The following is a 19,366-nucleotide window of genomic DNA, read 5'->3' as shown; positions in this document are numbered from 1 at the left end:
AAGTGGCCCGGGGATTAATTGACAGACAGGCCAACTTAATGCGTGGCATGTATCAGCCGGTGACCAAAGTATGTTACTTAACAAAAAACCCTCTGCATTTAATGTTATTTTGGACCATTATTCATATAGTAATCACATTACCTGAGCCCTTGAGTTGCCAAGAGCAAAATAGTTACAGCATATATTTAGTGATTTTAATGTTAACAGATAATTGATGCAATAACATTTGAACCCAATTTGCCTGATTTGACACATGGAATAAAACATGGGCGTAGGAAGCATCCTCAATGTGGGGGGGACAATTTGACCGGGGGTGTGGGGGCGGGTGGTGGACCTCACCTCCTCTAGGGGGTCCGGGGGCATGCTCCCCAGGGAAGATTTTTTTTTTAAATGTTGAAGCTAAATGCATCAATCTGGTGCACTTTGAGAGCAAAATTAGGGACTACATCTTTGGATACATCTCTCAACACCCATATGAAATAGATTTACTTTTTCTTTCAACATTTATTTGAACAGCAAGTGGAGGCAAAAGTGACTGCACCCTCTAACGGAGGTGATCTTTGGGGCCATAGATCTCGGCCTCCATTACGGATTGTGTAGCTTCATTGGTGGCAAAGTGTATGTAGTTTGTGCATCTGTCTGTGTTTTTAGTTTGTCTGTCTCTATTTGCTGGTTTTGTTTTGAAAAGTGTTCCCCTTCCCCATGTCTGTTACTGTTGATTGTGTGCACCTGGTGCCCTGTGTTGTCTCCTCCCCCACCTGTGTCCTGTTGGGTTGATTGGTCTGTGTGCATTTAGGCTCTGGGGTTTTTCTGTTGGTGTGAGATCCTTGTGGCTGGTGACTGTGCTCACAAAAACAGCAAGATTGAGGCTGTGTCCTGGGATCGAGTTTAATAAATGCCTACACCGGGTTATATCTTTGGACGGTCTGCCTCTGCCTCCTTGCTTGGTCGGGCCGCTCAATTGTCAGCTTCACACACCCAAAACAATAAACCTGCTAGCTAACTAGCCTAAACTCAGTAACAGAATGTCGGCAACACATTCTTCTCCACAGCCGCGCGAGTCAGACGTCACTTCCCCCTTTTCTATCCTACGGGTACAGCCACAAAATTTGATTACTTTTTAACATTATACTCAAAGGGCCAGTAAATATCACCCCGGGGCCGGATTTGGCCCGCGGGCCGCCAATTGAGTAGCCCTGCTGTATACTGAAAAAAAATGTTTATGTCTCAACAGTAACACACATCTCTTAAACTGTTTGGCTAATCTAGAGTGTCAGGACATCAATGGGTGCATAATGAGGAGTTCTTGTTTGTGTAAACTCAAGAAACGTCATTGGAAGTCATGAGTATAATGATTATTACCATGTTTAGTCTCTACGGGGATGAGTGGATCGAAGTATTTACTCACCATCATGACCTATGTTTATCGGAAATGTGTTAATCCAATTGGCGGCCTCAGACTTTGATATTTAACTAAGTAAACCATTAGTCAGTGCGGTAAAGTGTTTTGTGTTCGGACATAAACATGAAGCCCTGGACTTGGTCTACATTATAAACTGCCTGAGATGTGAGATTTCAACAATGGTTTAAAGGTTTAGTTTAAGAGGGTTTTAGCAATAGATACAGGGTTGCTCTTTCCCCGTTTCCAGTTGTTATGCTAAGCTTAGCTAACCGTCTCCTGGATTTAGTGTCACATTAACAAACAGTTATAACATTGGCTTCGAGCTTCCAATCTCAGCAAGAAAGCAGAATGACTTTATTTCCAAAATGTTTAACTAAATCTAAATGGGAAGAGAGAATAAATACAAGATTGACTTATGGTTTATTCATACATACATTTATGCGAATTCCCAAAGCTATGAAGAGAAAACCATGGCTCACTCCTGTATGCATGTGTGTGTTTGTGCGGTTGTGGGTGCGCATGCGTGACTGATATAATAAACGACCATAAGCAGAAGGAGCCACAGTCTGAATGAGCAGATTCTCCATGAGTGTGTGCAACCATAAAGCACTGTACGCCCGGACCACTGACTAGCCTTTGGAAGTATGTTGCACACACACATCCACACACACAGGGGGATGAGTAATGATTTCCATGATAACATTTTGACCCTTGAACACAAATACAAATGACAGAATTTGACAATCAAGTTTGCTTTTAATTAACTTTTGTACTCCAACTTCATACATAATCACCCTCTTAGTAATTCCCTTCTTTCTTCCTTCATATTTCTGTCAAACTAAAGTTAGAACCCTGATCTGTCTCGCCTACTCTCTTTTGGAAATCAAACAGAATTCAGAAAATTCCGAAAGTCAGGAGAATGATGTCAGCATTACTCGATTTTTGAAATCACACACACACAGACACACAACGGTATAATGAGAAAAAGGTGCAGGCTGCACAATGCCGTTTAGTGGTCCCAGATCATTGGTCCTCTTCCCAAAGTGCTCCCCTCCCCCAACGCACCCCTCTTTCAGTTCCACATCTGTTTCCCTAACTTGGCGAAGGAGCCTTGGAGAGAACAATATCTGGGTCAGACGTGAACTCTCTCTTTCTGTGTCCATGTGTGTGTGTGTGCAAGCCTTAATGTGTCGATGGCATACCACAATCATAAACTACATAAAGAAGACAAAAGAAACTGAAGATACTTAAGACTGAAGAGTATCAAACTCTTTTGCAAAAGATAGAACCAGACATTATTATCTGCATCCTGCAAACATTTCAGGAAATGAAGAAAGGTATAGTAGGCTAGTTAGTAGGCTGCATAGTTTTTCGTCTTTTTTAGGAGTAACTGGGCCATATTCCTCACTGAAAGAAGAAAAGAAACAACATCACAAGTTAAATCATTTGATCAAGCTACACCCCATCTGTGATACAGAAGTTTTCCATTTTGACCCACTGGAGCATGAAGAGAGTATATGCTGCCACCTGTTGGAGAAAGCGGCCAATACAGTGTTACTCAACCAAAAACAGTGAGATTGAATAAGACTACTAATTGTTTTAACTTGTCAAATATACTTTCTTAGTGACATGGTGAGCAAAAAACAACCCATAAAATACAGTGTTATCATCGGTATTGCCAGTTATTAGCGTGTGTTAAAGATGTTTAACGAAATATAAATTGTCTGGTATTTAATATAGAGGCTGTATACCACTTTGGAGGATGCGGTATGAGGTTCATAGGTTTAAAAAAGTGTATTTAGAGAAAATCTGTTCACAAGAAATAACTTTGCAAGGCTGGATCAAACTCATCAAACCACACCACCATAAACAGGAAGTGCCACAGTGAGGAGGTGCAATAGGGAACATGGCGATGTCCATTGCTATGTAGTTCCTGGTATACAAAAGCAATCAAATAATCCTGACCTGATCAGTAGTTTTCTTCTGAATAATGTCTCTTCTAAGTCTGTATTCTTCTAAGATATGGCAATTCCGGCCTAAAATACGAGTATTACCTTATGGCAAAATGTCATTGGGATGTATAATTTGATCAGTTCATCCACTGCAGGCATAACAAACGGTAGGAAGCAGCCTGTGTTACGCTATGAGGTGGATCAAACCTTGCAAAGTGAAGTGATGTGATTCTTGAAAATCGTAATATCAATTTCTGAGAATTTTCACACAAATGTATGACTTCATAATCTGAAGGAATATTGTTTTTATAGTCCAAGCAGCATTTACAAGTGGAACACAAAAAAAAATGTTGAAATGTACAAACACAGAGGAATTACATTTATTAAGTCAACAGGACACGTCGAACAGAAAGTATTTTAATTCGCCCTTTCGAATTACAGTTTGCTCTAAAATTAAATGAATGTGAGATTCTGGTCAAATTTCTTTAATTGTACTGTATTAAACATTCTAATATTTTTCTTTACCCTCTCTTCCAGCCTTCGTGTCTTCTTTATTCTCACACTTTCTCTTATCATTTATTGGGATATTTCTCTTTAGCCAGTCTGACAAAGTCCTCTGCGCTGTCCAGAGACACCAGGCGGTCCTGAAGGAAAAGATGGAGGAGCGTAATCATAAAAAAATAGGTGAGGAAGAGAGAATGAGTGTGTATGTTTGTGTTTTTACCATGATACAGAGGTATGTGTTCTGGTGTTCAGTTTCAGGAGGAAACAGGGAGGTGTGGTCCAGCAGCTGTTTCACTATTTCTGTGGTTTTGTTGAGATGCTCCTGATCTCGACTGAAGCGGTTCTGTTTGTTCACACACAGCAAGGCGTCCGCCTCGCACTGATAACCTGAGGGAAGATGAAGAGGAGATACAATTAGGACAACAAAATAAGGTGAGTAGAGTTAACTATAGCACAAATGAACCAAAGAAAATAGTTTCTCACCTAGCAATAGCAGGATTTTCTTCCACCGTGATCTTACTTCTCGTCTGGTATAGCGTAAACTGTGTATGTCATAATTCAGCTTCTCCCATTCCTACACACACACAAAAGCATATGATACATTATTTGTTATCTTATCTGGAAATTGGGTGGATAGAGCAATGATGTCGAGTCATTGCGTGTATAACTGATGGTTACCTGCTGCTTAAATGTCATACAGTATATACACAGGTGTTTTCCCTTATGTTGCCTTAGGAGATCTCCTGGATTAGACCGCCTCAATCTGACCCGGCTGTTAGGTTCGTTTGACCTTTACAGGGGCCCTATTTTTCTGTTAGGGGTTTACCCTTTCCTCTAGTCTGTTATATAGGTTTGTGTGCATGTAAATGTTATGCATAGGCTAAAATACCAAAGTTCCTTCCAGAGGAAGTTTCTCTACCACACATTCCCCTTGCTTAAAAGCCTCCATTGGACTCCTTTGTTTACTTCCATTGCACAGTGTGACATCAATATATAACACTTGCACTTCTATTGGCTTGCGATCTAACACATTGAACGTCATAGGGTAGGGGGCGGGACATCTCTAAGCGTTGACCAATCAAGACAGAGCTGGCCAGCTAACCAATCGGAGCAGACTGGGCTCTGGTTTCAAACAGAGGGTGAAAAGAGGTGCTGCAGCACAGGCAGTATGAGAAATGTAAAGAGCTTTTTGAACATTAAAGCATGTAAACATGTCCAGTAGAGGCACAAAATACAAATATGAATCTGTAAATTAGCAAAATATGGCCCTTTTAGGTATCAAATGAATACAACTTTGTACATTTAAGATTCGAGGCCTTTTTTCACAGGAAACACAGTCGGAAAATGACAGGTGTTAATAATAAACGACGGTCTGAATTCCATTTAGCAGTTTTATTTTTAAGGTCCTGGTAATGTGCATGCTATCTAACTGTCACTCAATTTTGGAGACTTGAATAGAGCAGAGCATTTATTAATGTGAGAAGCACCTTTTTTCTGACTATGGCATGTCAAGACATCTACTGTGAAAATGACCCTGTATGGCATTAGAAACTGCACACTTGAAACAAACAAACTAAATGGTAACATGGTTTCTCACTGAACCCGGGACATAATCATAACAATGCCTTTATATCACACAAAGCAACAAGTTTACAGAGCAGCATGTTCCACTTTATTGACAGGGCTTTATTTTCCCCTATTGCTGAATTCCCTTTAATGCAACTGGCCTGATTCTCAGTTTGTTTTTCCTCATTTTAAAAACAGACATAATTGTAATGGTTCAGTGAATATTCTCTTTGAATTGACTGCCAAGCTGTTGGCCCACATCTTCATTAAGAAATTTCATTTATTGAACACAATGTGCCCAATGTGTCCCGCAGCCAGCTATTCTCTACATGAAGTCTGACGGTCACATGTTCATCAAATTCAATCTGTCTGCTCAGAGACTGCAGTCACAAAGGTTTACTGTAGACCTAACCTTAACCCTGACCTAACCATAACCCTGTCCTAACCGGTTGATCAATGACCAAAGATTTAGCCAGTTAACCAATCACAAAAGACTGTGCTCTGGTTTCAGACAGAGGGTGAAAAGAGGTGCTGCAGCAGAGGCAGTATGAACAAATGAAGACCTTTTTGAGCATTAAAGCATGATAACATGTCACAGTAGAGACACGAAATATAAATATGAACCTGAATATGAGCATAATAGGGCCCCTTTAAGTAACACTCCCATCCCTGTAAACAACAAATTTAGTGCCTATGTAAGAAGTCTTGGGTCACTGATTGAATGAGTCAATAAAGTACAATGTCTCTATTTTGGGAACTGTGTGTGTGCAGCATTGGCGGCGCCAGAGATTTTCTCTAGGGGGTGCTGTGGGGTAGCTTGACGTTTCATAGAGGGTGCTCAAACTTTAAGGGTTTCCCATTAATGCACCAGCGCTACAGTTGAATTTTCTACTGCAACTCATACTTGTCAACCCTCCCGATTTTCGCGGGAGACTCCCGATTTCATTGCCCTCTCCTGGTTTCCTCCCGGGGTCACATTTCTCCCGATTTCTGACAAAATCAGATTTACTCAGGACTGTTTCTACTCGGACTTTAATACAGCTACACCATTGTTTGGTTTCCATGGTAACACGTCTCTTTAGTAGCGCGCGCAACTGAAAGTCTGAGAGGGTGAGGCAGATAGTCACAGAAAACAGAACAAAAAACTACTCTACTCTCTGCTCACTCCTTTCCTGCCCACACATATGCTCCATCAAGGATGGTGCTACAGGCCGCAAGGCATTGCACTTAGAACTACAATATAAGCATGTTAATGTTAATTTAACAGCTCCGGCGATCCACTAGCAGCCCCCCTGCCCCCCCTCCTGCATTTTGAAATGCTCCCGAAGGTTTTTTTTTTAAATATTGAAGTTAAAAGCATCAATCTGGTGCACTTTGAGAGCAAAATGAAGAGATCTATGGATACATCTCTCAACATACATATGAAACAGAACTGTAAACAGATGTACGATTTCTTTATAGATATTTTACAAATCACTCCCCTTTTAAAACAAACCGTTTGAGACCCACTGAGATAACTAGACTAAAGTTAACTATCTAAACACTGAGTCCTTTACTTCACCTGAGCTGAGGTTATCTGAGACTCTCAGTCTGACAGGAGAGAGTTCTTCCTCCACTTTGTTGTTGAAAAGGCTCCTTATATCCGTTAGCTTGGCTAGCTAGCACCAGATGCTAACCACAACGATCTCCGGTAGAGACCATGGTAGAGACCCACTGGTGCTTGCGCACGCACACAAGATGGCTCGTGCCACACAACACACAGAGCAGAGCTTGAATGAAACACAGAGACAGAAGTAAGCTACTTGTACTCACGAGGCCTATTATGTGCAGAATCCCTCTCGCTTTCAGGTGGTTTTGATTGAGTGTCCACACGCGGACGTTTAAGGACTAAAAAACGATCCATTTGTCACTTTGCTGTTAGCAAATAATTTGGCGCTCCAGCCAACAGGAAGTCACTCAAGTGTCACAAAGTAATTTAGCCTATGGGTAGGTCAAAAATCTAATGGGAGCTGGCCATTGGCCTAATCACCTGTGTTTTACTTTATGTTTTTGGTCAAACATTTGTTTGTTTCACATTTGCATTGATGTAATCAATAATTTTTCTAATTTAATTTAATTTAAAAAAAAAAAAATCCAAAAAAATATATATATATATTTCTTGGGGGTGCTTAGGAGGTTCTTTGGCAATCCCGGGGGGTGCTTCAGCACCCCCTAGCTCCCCCCTGGCGCCGCCCCTGGTGTGCACTAGTACACTTTCTTTCCCCTCCTGGTACTGGGAACATCAAGTTAATTTCTTCCTTGATATTCTGAACATTAAGTTATTTTGGAATCTAGCTTGAGTTCATAGAAGTGAGTCGAAAAGGTTTCTTTGAAAGCCTTGTCTCCTCTCCCCTTATTGTTTATTTACATTAGAGAGCTGGAACAGTAAAACAGATAAGAAGATGTTGACCGAATTAACACATTACTGTAGTACCTCCTGGTAATAGTACATGTGTGGAGTTTTTAGAAGCATTTAGCCAAGAAAGAACAGTAAATCTTTGTCCAGATAAACGCTTATAATCCAATGATCAGTGGATGGATAAAGATAGATGTACGGATCTACTAAATTCCAGCCAAAAAATGATCACAGAAGTGTTTGGTAGTATTTGTCTGATTATTTTTAAACTTATTTTAAGGACTACACTTTAAAGGCCTTATATATTATATACATATTTTAGATATATACAAGGTCTTTACAGTTCTATGTCATTTGTGTTGCCAATATGATGAACAATTTAACTGATACAAAAATGTTACAATTTCTGCTAATATTTACAGCATTCCACTGTTATGTACATTCGAGTTTGTGTACAGTATGTGAACATATGTCACTGTTTTAAAAAAAACCATAAATATCTGATTATTCTCTTTATTTAGATACAGATTGAGACAGTTATTCTGCTGTTTTTTTCTATGTGTTTATGTGTGTTATTTCCCTTTGACATTGCACATTTAATATGCAACGACACGCTGTCTCTCACCTCTGTAGCTGTGTCTGCCTGGTCTCTCATGCTAATAAAAGCCTGCAGCTCTCGGTCTGATCCTCTCCTGATTTGAGGCTCACAGGGTCTGTTTGTGTCGGCCCACGGGTTCACACTGCTCCTCTGGCTCGGCTGCTTTTTCCAAGGCTTCCTTCTCGAAGGCCGTGGCCCGAAAAGGCTCTCTTCTTCTGTGTCACTGTCACTGGTGTCACTGTATAACAGCACTGGTTGTTTTGGAGCTGTAGTGGTGCGCATACTGGTTAGAAAGAAGGAGAATTAGAGGAAAGAGCTGGTTTAAAGAGGGTTTAGGGTTAGGGTTAGAGGCTTTTGGGTTGTCATCAAGTGTATCAGGTGTTTGTCTTACCGCAAAATAGCATTCTTCTCCTCCCTGTTGTGTTTCAGATACTGACAGCAACAGATGGTATACTTGGCACCCATTGGCCCTTTCCAATAGATAAAATCCCACAAGAAACACCTCCTTCGCTTGAATTCTCACCAAATTGAACAATGTCCAACCTGAAACATTTACAAATGTCGACGACTAAAAATCCAGGCGCTATCTTAACTCTCCTGTGTCCGTCCCCCTTTCACTGTGCCTGTCCTGGCCTGAATGAGAGCCTGATGTCAATTACATTATCCACGTGAATCCAAACAGGGGACAACCAAAACAACATCTACACACAAACACGCACGCACGCACGCACACACACACACACACACACACACACACACACACACACACACACACACACACACACACACACACACACACACACACACACACACACACACACACACACACACACACACACACACACACACACACACACACACACAGGACAGTTCAGGGATGAATGGCGCATTTATTCAGCAATTCCTGATGGTGCAGAATGTAGCAGGAGAGGCATAGCTTTCTAGCTCTATCCCTACAAAACACAGGCTCACTGCACGACTTGTATAATATTTTGACTGCTTTTTAATATGTTATATAATATGGTCATGTTTTGTGTTTCTGGAAAAGCACAATGATTATTTAGTTAGGATTAACAAACAAAAAGAGAGCAGTATGTCTATCGGCTGTTATATAATTTTAGTGGCACTTCATAAAGGTTGATAGATAACTTATTTATGATTTTTTTTCTCTGATAGGTGACATGCATTTACTTCTGCTGTAATAAAATTGAAATGTTTTCCCACCAATATACCTGAGGCCAGGGCCGTATCCAGGATTTCCTAAATACCGAGGTCCAAACATGCTAGGGGAGTTTGGGGTATAGCCCCCCCCCCCAGAATTTTGGGATTTACATGATCAAATTAGGTGCTTTTTAAGTCCTGTAGGGGGTCAAACATTGGATGATATATTGATACCTTGTCAGTGGGCTGCAGCATAAATTATATTTGAAAGTGTAATACATAAGAATCTGATTGTTACTATTAATGACCTGGAAATGCAGAAGAGGCTAAAATGATCACAAGACATTGTCAACATTCATTTTCCATGTCTCTCTCCTTTTCATAACCGGCACCCTCTCTTCCATCTTCTTTAGTCTCTCTGTCTTCTTCCTGTTCATTACTCTCTCTGTCCTCTACTCTTTCTCTTTGTTCAATCTCTCCCTCGTTGTTCACTTTTTGCTCCTCCTCACTTGTCGCTCCTGCCAGTGAATTAAAAGCAATTCAGCAATTTAGTTCATTTCACTTGTTTGTTTGCATTTTTTTTTTTAAATCTGTTTTGTTTGATTCCCAAAAGAGAACAAAGATGTAAACAAATTGTGTGGTTTTATACAATTGTAGGTTATTATGACATCATAACTGCAATAGATTTATGTTGTTTTAAAAGTATGCCTATTGTCTATAGTGTAAATGAAGACTATTGTTATAGATAAATAGATAGATAGATAGACAGGGTTAAGCCTACATTCTACTTTCTCTCTCTCTCTCTCTTTCTCTCTGCCTGTCCTGTCTCTTCCTTACCAAAGCTGAGCTTCGACTGGCGTAGTCTTATCATTATATCTGAGTCAGTGTAAAAAGAAAACAATACAATGTTATATCTTCAAAGTTGTACTCAAATTAAAATGAAAGAAAAGCATTACAACGTTTGTTAAAAGGTAATCCTTCTGATATTGGATGAATTTAATTAACTTTAGCTCTCTAGCTGTTTATTTTATCTTACTTTAATGACCATCCGTTCACTGTTATTGACCTTTGTGAAGAGGCAGACGTTTTCCTGTTGTTGTTGTTTTTGGGTTGTCATCAAGTGTATCAGAGGCCTGGGGGGTATACTACGAAGCAGGATTTTCGCTTAGCCGGCTAAGTTCAGGGAAAACTCGGGGTTTCCGGTCCTACGAAGCTGTTTCTCTTTTTAGCAGGTTAGATCTCCATGGTAACTTATGCTGTGCGGCTAACCTGCCCCGGAGCAGCTTAATTAAATATCTGCCACAACATAAGTAACCGGATCAGAGTAACAATAAGTACATTCCCCGGCATATCACATCATGTATCATATATTTCCTTATCTGAGTCAGCTGAGCCATATCTGGCCGTCCAACACTTACAGTGTCACATACTGTATGCAGAATTATTATTTTAAGCAACACATTAAGTTGACGAAACACTCGAGACAAATGTAATTAAAGTCAGATCCACTCGTGTCTTAGATGGGGCAGTGATATCATAAACCTGTTAATGTACGCATTCAAACACTTTTTCTTTTACCAGCTGTATTCACCTTGCAGGTGCAACTATGTGGCTTTTACCCTGGATACAGTGTTTAAGTCATGGATGTTTAAAGTTTAACTTCTTCATATGTCTAATATTATAGTTGACTTTTCATTCAGGAAGTATGACGCTGCGCTGTCAGTACGCTTCTCCATGTTTGTGATTGGTCAAATGCTCCAAATACCACCCCTTTCATGTGAACGCGCACCTAACTAGATAGGGCACGGCTGGCTTGAGCGATCCACTTGATAACCCGAGTCATAGTACCGTTTAGCGAGAGCGCATATGTTTTGGATTAGGCCAACCGGCTAACTCAAACATATCCAGATTAGGTTGAACCAGCTTTCAGCACGATTTTTCGCTTAGCCGGCTACTTCAGGGAAAAGTCTGGGTTTCCGGTCCTACGACACTGGTTCTCTTTTTAGCATGCTAGGCATGGGCGCGGGAAGGGGGGTGCTGAGGGCGCTGCAGCACCCCCTAGCGGCAGGCAGGGGGTGCGGAGCTCCCCTGTCTGAATTATTATTTGACGGTTATTGCTGCTCCCGCTGTGCATAATCTGTGTAATATGTAGCCAATAAATTCCACATTGTTAGTTAAATAATATTTTGGCCTGCCCAGAATGTTTTTTCTGTAGCCCCGGACAATTCTACCTCAATAATATAATACATTAACCGTGCTTTACGTGAACCTCATCAAGACACTAGAAAGGACGGCAGGACTGTAATTTCCCGTGTTCAGTGAATGCAACAGAGGCAAGACACCAGACCAATCAGAGAGTTGCATGGAAATAAAAGTGTGCTTGTGTCATTCAAGCTCGCGGCTCTGTGTGTGTGCGGAAATAGCGCATTTAGTGTGTGTGAGAGAGGGGGAGAGAGAGAGGGACCGGTGCTAGCAGCAGGGAGCGTGTTGTTAGCATCTGGATAGCTAGCTGCACTAACGGACATACGGATCTGTTTGTTCCACAACAAGCTGAGGAGAGCTCTCCTCTCAGACTGAGGGGCTCAGGTGAGCTAAAGGACTCTCTGAGTGTTTAGATAGTTAACTTTAGTCTAAGTTATCTCAGTGGGTCTCAAACGGTTTGGTCAAAAAATATTCAAAAGATTATTTCCGCGGCACACCTTCATATGATCATTATAGTTATAAAAAAAATAAGAGAATAAAGGAAAAACAGTTATGAAATACTATATGGCAGTAAAACAAGAATACAGTTTGAAAGGGGAGTGATTTGTAAAATATCCATAAAGAAAAAGAACATCTGCTTACAGTTGTGTTTCATCTGGGTGTTGAGAGATGTATCCATAGATCTCTTAATGTTGCTCTCAAAGTGCACCAGATTGACGCTTTAACTTCAATATTTTAAAAAAATATTCCCGGGGGAGCATCCCCCCGGACCCCCCTAGAGTAGGTGAGGTCCGCTCCCCACTCGTAAAAAATAGCACTTTACCCCTGCCTATATGCCGGGAGCTGATTATCGAGCCTTCATTGTAACAGTCGCGGGTTTACTGTGTGTTTGCGTGTAGGGAGTTTTTTTGTGCGTGCTCTATAGTGCCCGTAATAATGTTCACTGGAGTCCAGCACCTCAGCACCCCCACTCAAAATACCTTCCCGCGCCTCTGATGCTAGGTCTCCAGGGTAACTTATGCTGAGCGGCTAACCTGCCCCGGAGCAGGTTAGGTTGCAGGCTAAGAGCTCAACTCAGTGAACGCACTGCCTGCTGACCAATCAGAGCTCAGTGTGCAGAGTTTAGAGCGATCAAGTCATATTACAGGAGAAAGGAAATACAGAAAAACTGCCGTTGCAGGAAAGACGGCCGGCAAAAATCACCGACTGTGTGAACGTGAACAGAATAGAATATCACCTCCCATCTTCAGAGCAATCTGACTATTATAACATTAGCGTTAAGAAAGCTTAATTAAATATCTGCCACAACATAAGTAACCGGATCAAAGTAACAGTACAGTCCGCTGCACTGTGAGTGCAGACGTCGATGTGTCCCATTATCATTCACATCATATCACATCATAATGTAGGCCTATCATATATTTCCTTATCTGAGTCAGCTTCTTGAGCCGTATCTGGCCGTGCAACACTCACAGTCACATACTCTATGCAGAAGTATTATTTGAAGCAACACATTAAGTTGACGAAACACTTGAGTCGAATGTAATTAAAGTCAGATTGTGTCTTAGACGGGCCAGTGATATCATAAACCTGTTAATGTACGTATTCAAACACTTTTTCTGTTACCAGCTGTATTCACCTTGCAGGTACAACTGTGGCTTTTATCCTGGATAAAGTGTTTAAGTCATGGATATTTAAAGTTTAACTTCTTCATATGTCTAATATTATAGTTGACTTTTCATTCAGGAAGTATGACGCTGCGCTGTCAGTATGCTTCTCCATGTTTGTGATTGGTCGAATGCTCCAAATACCACCCCTTTCATGTGAACGCGCACCTAACTAGATAGGACATGGCTGGCTTGAGCGATTCCACTTGATAACCCGCGTCGTAGTACAGTTTAGCGAGAGCACGTATGTTTTGGATTAGGCCAACCGGCTAACTCAAACATATCCAGGTTGAACCAGCTTCGTAGTACAGGCCTCTATAGAATGCCAGATAAACTTTCATAACAGAGTTGTGATGACAAACAGCTTTCAGACTAAAACACATTCACTTATGGCAGTGGTTTTCAAACTGTGGGGCACGACCCCTGGTGGGTCGGGGAGGTACTGCAGGAAGCGGGAAGATTTTTTTATTTTATTATTTTCTCCTTTTAGCTTTGTGAAGCACCTTGAGATTACGTTGTTTTTAAAGTGTGCTATATAAATCAAATGTATTATTATTATTATTATTCTATTGTAATCAAGCACTGCTCGAAAATATCTCATTGGTCAGAGAGCTGTGGGCATAATGCTGCCTTTTGCAACATCCTACTTGTGTGAGATAGGCTTTTCTGCTGTTGCTGCCATCAAAACGAAATACAGATCAAAGCTGAACATTGAGAATGAACTGAGAGTGGCAGTCTCAAAACAACAGCCCCGGTTTGAGAAGATCTGCAAGGGAAAGCAAGCACGCACAAGTAATTGATAAGCTATGTGTGGAATATAAATGGTAAAGTGATGTGATCGTTTGCAACTTGCCGTAGGAATAGTAAGTTACTTAATATATTTTCCTTAAATACATTTGAATTAAAAAATCTACTACTCAGGGAAGAAGGCCAACCAGTTTTAATTAGGCCAAATTAATTCACAGTATATTACAAACACTTTTGTTCATGTGTAATCCATAATAAAATATAACATTAGTTGGATCTTTGTATCTTCTTATTATTAGCAGAGAAAATGTAATGTTTTTTACAACAATATACAATTAATCCTACCAATATAGATGGGAACCGGGTTGGGGGGGTGTCCCGAACATATTTCCAATTACCCAAGGGGGGCCCGATTGAAAAAGTTTGGGAACCACTGACTTATGGGGATGGGCGATATTTATCCGCTGCTTGTGTGACAGTCAGACAATGAAAATTTACAGCGGCCGCTGCCGTGAGTTAACGGGAGAATAAACTCCGGAAGACGAGCAGCACTGCAGCGGGCAGTAATGCAGCTGAACCACATTAATAAACAATGCACCACAGCACTCTGGAGAAAGGTATAAGGTTGGAGAAGTAGTTATTTAATTGAATATGGCTTCGTATAATTCAAAACCACCCGACGCAATCCTCTATTGATGTTGTTGTGAGCGGTGTTACGGAGACAATCAGCGACGTAAAACGCTGTGTGGGTCATAAGGCACGTAAATGGTTCTTCTTCTTCTTCTTCTTCTTCTTCTTCTTCTTCTTCTTCTTCTTCTTCTTTTCTTTAATGGCGAATCGCTTCCACTTGGGGCATATATCGCCACCTACTGTTGAGTTATTAAATGTTCATACTAAATCCTTGTCCTCAGACCAGTGCTTTTGAGGAATTTGAAGATCAGCTTGTTTGCTTCATTTCTTGATTTACTTTCAAATATTGCCTTGAAATCCATGTCCTTGATGTTGAGTTGTTCCAGTGCAGTTTTCAGAATGAATCTTTGTCTGTTATAATCCGGGCAGCTAAAAAATACATGATGTATTGTCTCTGGTTGTTGGCAACCATCACAATTGCCATTTGGATGTTTTCCAATCAGATGCAGTGATGAGTTTAGTCCAGAGTGTCCCAATTTTATCCTGCTGTTAATGCTCTGCTCTCTTCTACTACTCCCCACGTAAATGGTTACGTCATGACGCAAACGATGACGCAATAATTCACCTTTGAACCTAATTGAGCTTTGAACCTGCATCTGTAACAATTAGTGGAATGAGGCCCCGGTTGTGGTCGGATAGTTTGAAAAATCAGCTCCTAAGTTCTAACCCTATCTTCTATTCCTTGACCTCTGAGTGAAACGTCCCGGGGTTAAGGGATAGTTGATAGGAGAATTCAAAAGGACTTAGGAGAAGAGACTGCGGTACTTTAGAGAATCCGAATGCGCTTTCACTATCCTACCTGTTTATGATGCGCCAGCGGACGTCATTGTGTGTGTCTGCTGCTGTGGTGAAACTATGGAAACTACAGTGTTCTATACAACGGACTACATGGATGTTTAATAAGAACGAAGGACTACTGTAAACTAGAGACTCTGCACCGTGCTCTGATGCTGTTGTTTTATACTTTATGAACGTGGAAAACAGAGAAACATTCTTCATGACCAAAGTTGTAATTGAAATAAAAAAGGAAAGTGAAATTTATGCTCGTCACCCTCTCCCTCCGGTCCACATTAATACAAATGATCCCAATACGTATGATTGTATTAAAAGATCTTAAAAGAAATACAAATATGTATTTATTATAAACGTTAGTCCTATCACATCTATCACTGCGTATATCACCATTCAAACATATTTTAAAAGTTGAACAAACCCCACACAGCTCAGTGAAATGTTGACTTTATTTGATAATTTCAGTCAAAACTAATGTTCATATTTCTCTTTTTGATTATAATACTGATGAACGTTTACATCTGATGAACGTTAACCCTAACCCTAACCCTAACCCAACCCCTAACCCTAACCCTAACCCTTACCACATACGTTTTAAAACGCTTAATAAGCACCGTAACTTTCATGATATAACTTCTCCGTCATAATCGTTTGTTTCCGTGAACGGCCGACTGTTGTGTGACGGCAAATGCTGCGGCTGCAAGGCATTGTTGGCAGGGGCGGCGCCAGGGGGGAGCTCAAGCACCCCCCAGGATTGCCAAAGCACCCCCTAAGCACCCCCAAGAAATATATGTTTTTTTTTTTTTTTTTTTAATTATTGTTTTTATTTTTATTAAATTAAATTAGAAAAATTATTGATTACATCAATGCAAATGTGAAACAAACATCTTCTTATCTGTTTTACTGTTCCAGCTCTCTAATGTAAATAAACAATAAGGGGAGAGGAGACAAGGCTTTCAAAGAAACCTTTTCGACTCACTTCTATGAACTCAAGCTAGATTCCAAAATAACTTAATGTTCAGAATATCAAGGAAGAAATTAACTTGATGTTCCCAGTACCAGGAGGGGAAAGAAAGTGTACTGCACACCAGGGGCGGCGCCAGGGGGGAGCTAGGGGGTGCTGAAGCACCCCCCGGGATTGCCAAAGAACCTCCTAAGCACCCCCAAGAAATATGTTTTTTGTTTTTTTTGGAATTTCTTTTTTTTTAAATTAAATTAAATTAGAAAAATTATTGATTACATCAATGCAAATGTGAAACAAACAAATGTTTGACCAAAAACATAAAGCCAACACAGGTGATAAGGCCAATGGCCAGCACCCATTAGATTTTTGACCTACCCATAGGCTAAATTACTTTGTGACACTTGAGTGACTGCCTGTTAGCTGGAGCGCCAAATTATTTGCTAACAGCAAAGTGACAAATTGATTTTTTTAGTCCTTAAACATCCACGTGTGGACACTCAATCAAAACCACCTGAAAGCGAGAGGGATTCTGCACATAATAGGCCTCGTGAGTACAAGTAGCTTACTTCTGGCTCTCTGTGTTTCATTCAAGCTCTGCTCTGTGTGTTGTGTGGCACGAGCCATTTTGTGTGCGTGCGCGAGCACCGGTGGGTCTCTACCGGAGATCGTTGTGTTTAGCATCTGGTGCTAGCTAGCCAAGCTAACGGATATAAGGAGCTTTTTCAACAACAAAGTGGAGGGAGAACTGTCTCCTGTCCTGTCAGACTGAGAGTCTCAGATAACCTCAGCTCAGGTGAAGTAAAGGACTCTCAGTGTTTAGATAATTAACTTTAGTCTAGTTATCTCAGTGGGTCTCAAACGGTTTGTTTTAAAAGGGGAGTGATTTGTAAAATATCTATAAAGAAATAGTAAATCTGTTTACAGTTCTGTTTCATATGTATGTTGAGAGATGTATCCATAGATCTCTTCATTTTGCTCTCAAAGTGCACCAGATTGATGCTTTTAACTTCAATATTTAAAAAAAATCTTCCCAGGGGAGCATGCCCCCGGGCCCCACTAGAGGAGGTGAGGTCCACTCCCCACTTGTAAAAATAGCACTTTACCCCTGCTTACACCTATATGCCGTGAGCTGATTACCGAGCCTTCATTGTAACAGTCGCGGGTACACTGTGTGTGCTTGCGGGGAGCATACTTGCCAACATTGAGACCTCAGAAAACGGGAGCATTTCAAAATGCAAAATGGGGGGGGGGGGGGTGGGGGGGGTGCTAGTGGATCGCCGGAGCTGTTAGATTAACATTAACATGCTTATATTGTAGTTCTAAGTGCAATGCCTTGCGGCCTGTAGCACCATCCTTGATGGAGCATATGTGTGGGCAGGAAAGGAGTGAGCAGAGAGTAGAGTAGTTGTCGATTTTTGTTCTGTTTTCTGTGACTATCTGCCTCACCGTCTCAGACTTTCAGTTGCGCGCGCTACTAAAGAGAAGTGTTACCATGGAAACCAAACAATGGTTTAGCTGTATTAAAGTCCGAGTGGAAACAGTCCTGAGTAAATCTGATTTTGTCAGAAATCGGGAGAAATGCGGGAGAAATATGACCCCGGGAGGCAGGGCCGCTGCTAAGCTTTTGGGGGCCCTAAGCATAAATAGTCAGGGAGGCCCCCCCCCCCCCCCCCCGCCAAACACACACAAAATCTACTAAGTTCCCACTCAAACATTCGCCTTTTATTTTAAAATTGACATGAAATATAAACATATAAACAAAATGTCAAATACAAAAATAAGTTACAGCTACAACAGCAGAACCATCAGTATAAATATATACAAAGTAATATAAATATAAGTAATATATACAAAACTTTCTTAACAGCAGCATTACAATATAATATAATAACAACTGCAGGCTAAAAAGATGAACGAAAGTAATTATGCACATAAATAACGTATAAAAGAAAGCCAGCATCATAAAAAGAAACAAACACACACATGCAACTATTTTTCACACACCCAAAAACTACCTTAAAGTGCAGTATTGTCCTGATCAAAATATTTATAGTGTGCAAATACTAAATTCTCCACAGCTGCAGGAGGCTTTACAAAAGGTGCACGGCGACTTTTCCTGGCAGCAAAATCACTAATCAAGTCATCAACATCAGCTTCACCTTTATCTGTGAGAGTTTTCTCCACATCGATACAATGTTTGTGCAGGTCCTCCTTGGATATCCCTTGTACTTTTTGAAAATTCGAGTAACAGTCCAAATGTGTCTCTCACCTGGCTCAGGGTCTCGAACCGCTCCTGCAGGAGGTTTTACAAAGGTGCACGGCGACTTTTCCTGGCAGCAAAATCACTGATCAAGTCATCATAAGACACACCATGTGCCACGTCAGCATTGATGCTAATGACAGCAAGGCCACTTAGGCGTTCTTGTCCCATTGTTGACCGTAGATAGGTTTTAATGAGTTTCAGTTTGGAAAAACTGCGCTCAGCTGAGGCAACTGTAACTGGAAGGGTCAAAGAAATTCTTAGAGCAATCCAAAGATTTGGATACACTTCTTGCAGGTTACTGTCATGCAGAAAGGTCAGCATCTCCATGGCAGTTGTCTGTGGTGGCAGTTGAGGGAGGTTGATTATCTCCTGCATCATCTCCAGTCCATCAACATCAGCTTCACCTTTATCTGTGAGAGTTTTCTCCACATTGATACAGTGTTTGTGCAGGTCCTCCTTGGAT

The 19,366-nt window shown here is 40.9% G+C and overlaps 3 protein-coding genes across 6 annotated transcripts in view; 1 reads left to right on the top strand and 2 right to left on the bottom strand.

Moving 5' to 3' along the window:
• Positions 1–1,869: 1,869 nt before the first annotated feature.
• On the bottom strand, positions 1,870–9,035 carry LOC307030495 (melanoregulin). Of its 2 annotated transcripts, XM_079666970.1 has the most exons (6): positions 8,809–9,035; positions 8,445–8,700; positions 4,342–4,432; positions 4,079–4,245; positions 3,880–3,998; positions 1,870–2,809 (listed from the first exon to the last, which is right to left on the bottom strand). In XM_079666970.1, the coding sequence occupies exons 1-5, from the start codon at positions 8,880–8,882 to the stop codon at positions 3,927–3,929; spliced, it is 660 nt and encodes a 219-aa protein (XP_079523096.1). In that variant the 5' UTR covers positions 8,883–9,035; the 3' UTR covers positions 1,870–2,809; positions 3,880–3,926. The 2 variants fall into 2 exon arrangements, with proteins under 2 accessions (XP_079523096.1, XP_079523095.1); XM_079666969.1 differs by lacking the exon at positions 1,870–2,809 and having other exon boundaries at positions 3,759–3,998.
• The window catches only part of LOC307030493 (carboxypeptidase O-like), a 45,195-nt gene continuing 30,443 nt past the window's right edge, over positions 4,615–19,366 (top strand). The window contains exon 1 of one of the 3 annotated variants that reach the window (XM_079666961.1): positions 4,615–4,637. The gene's annotated coding sequence lies outside the window, so the exon portion shown is untranslated. Of the gene's footprint in view, positions 4,638–11,770; positions 12,165–17,411; positions 17,434–19,366 lie in introns of those variants that run through there. The other 2 variants (XM_079666959.1, XM_079666960.1) reach the window with 2 other exon arrangements.
• LOC307029672 (zinc finger MYM-type protein 1-like) overlaps positions 18,946–19,366 on the bottom strand; it is a gene marked incomplete at both ends in the record, with an annotated part of 2,025 nt that continues 1,604 nt past the window's right edge. The window contains one exon of the mRNA XM_079665751.1: positions 18,946–19,366. This exon is cut by the window's right edge and continues 1,604 nt beyond it. Coding sequence (XP_079521877.1) covers positions 18,946–19,366 — 421 coding nt within the window.

This window comes from Notothenia rossii, assembly GCF_949606895.1.
Source record: "Notothenia rossii genome assembly, chromosome: 2".
NCBI lineage: Eukaryota > Metazoa > Chordata > Actinopteri > Perciformes > Nototheniidae > Notothenia > Notothenia rossii.
Note: the sequence above shows the minus strand (reverse complement) of the source record. Positions and strands in the feature narration are given on the sequence as shown.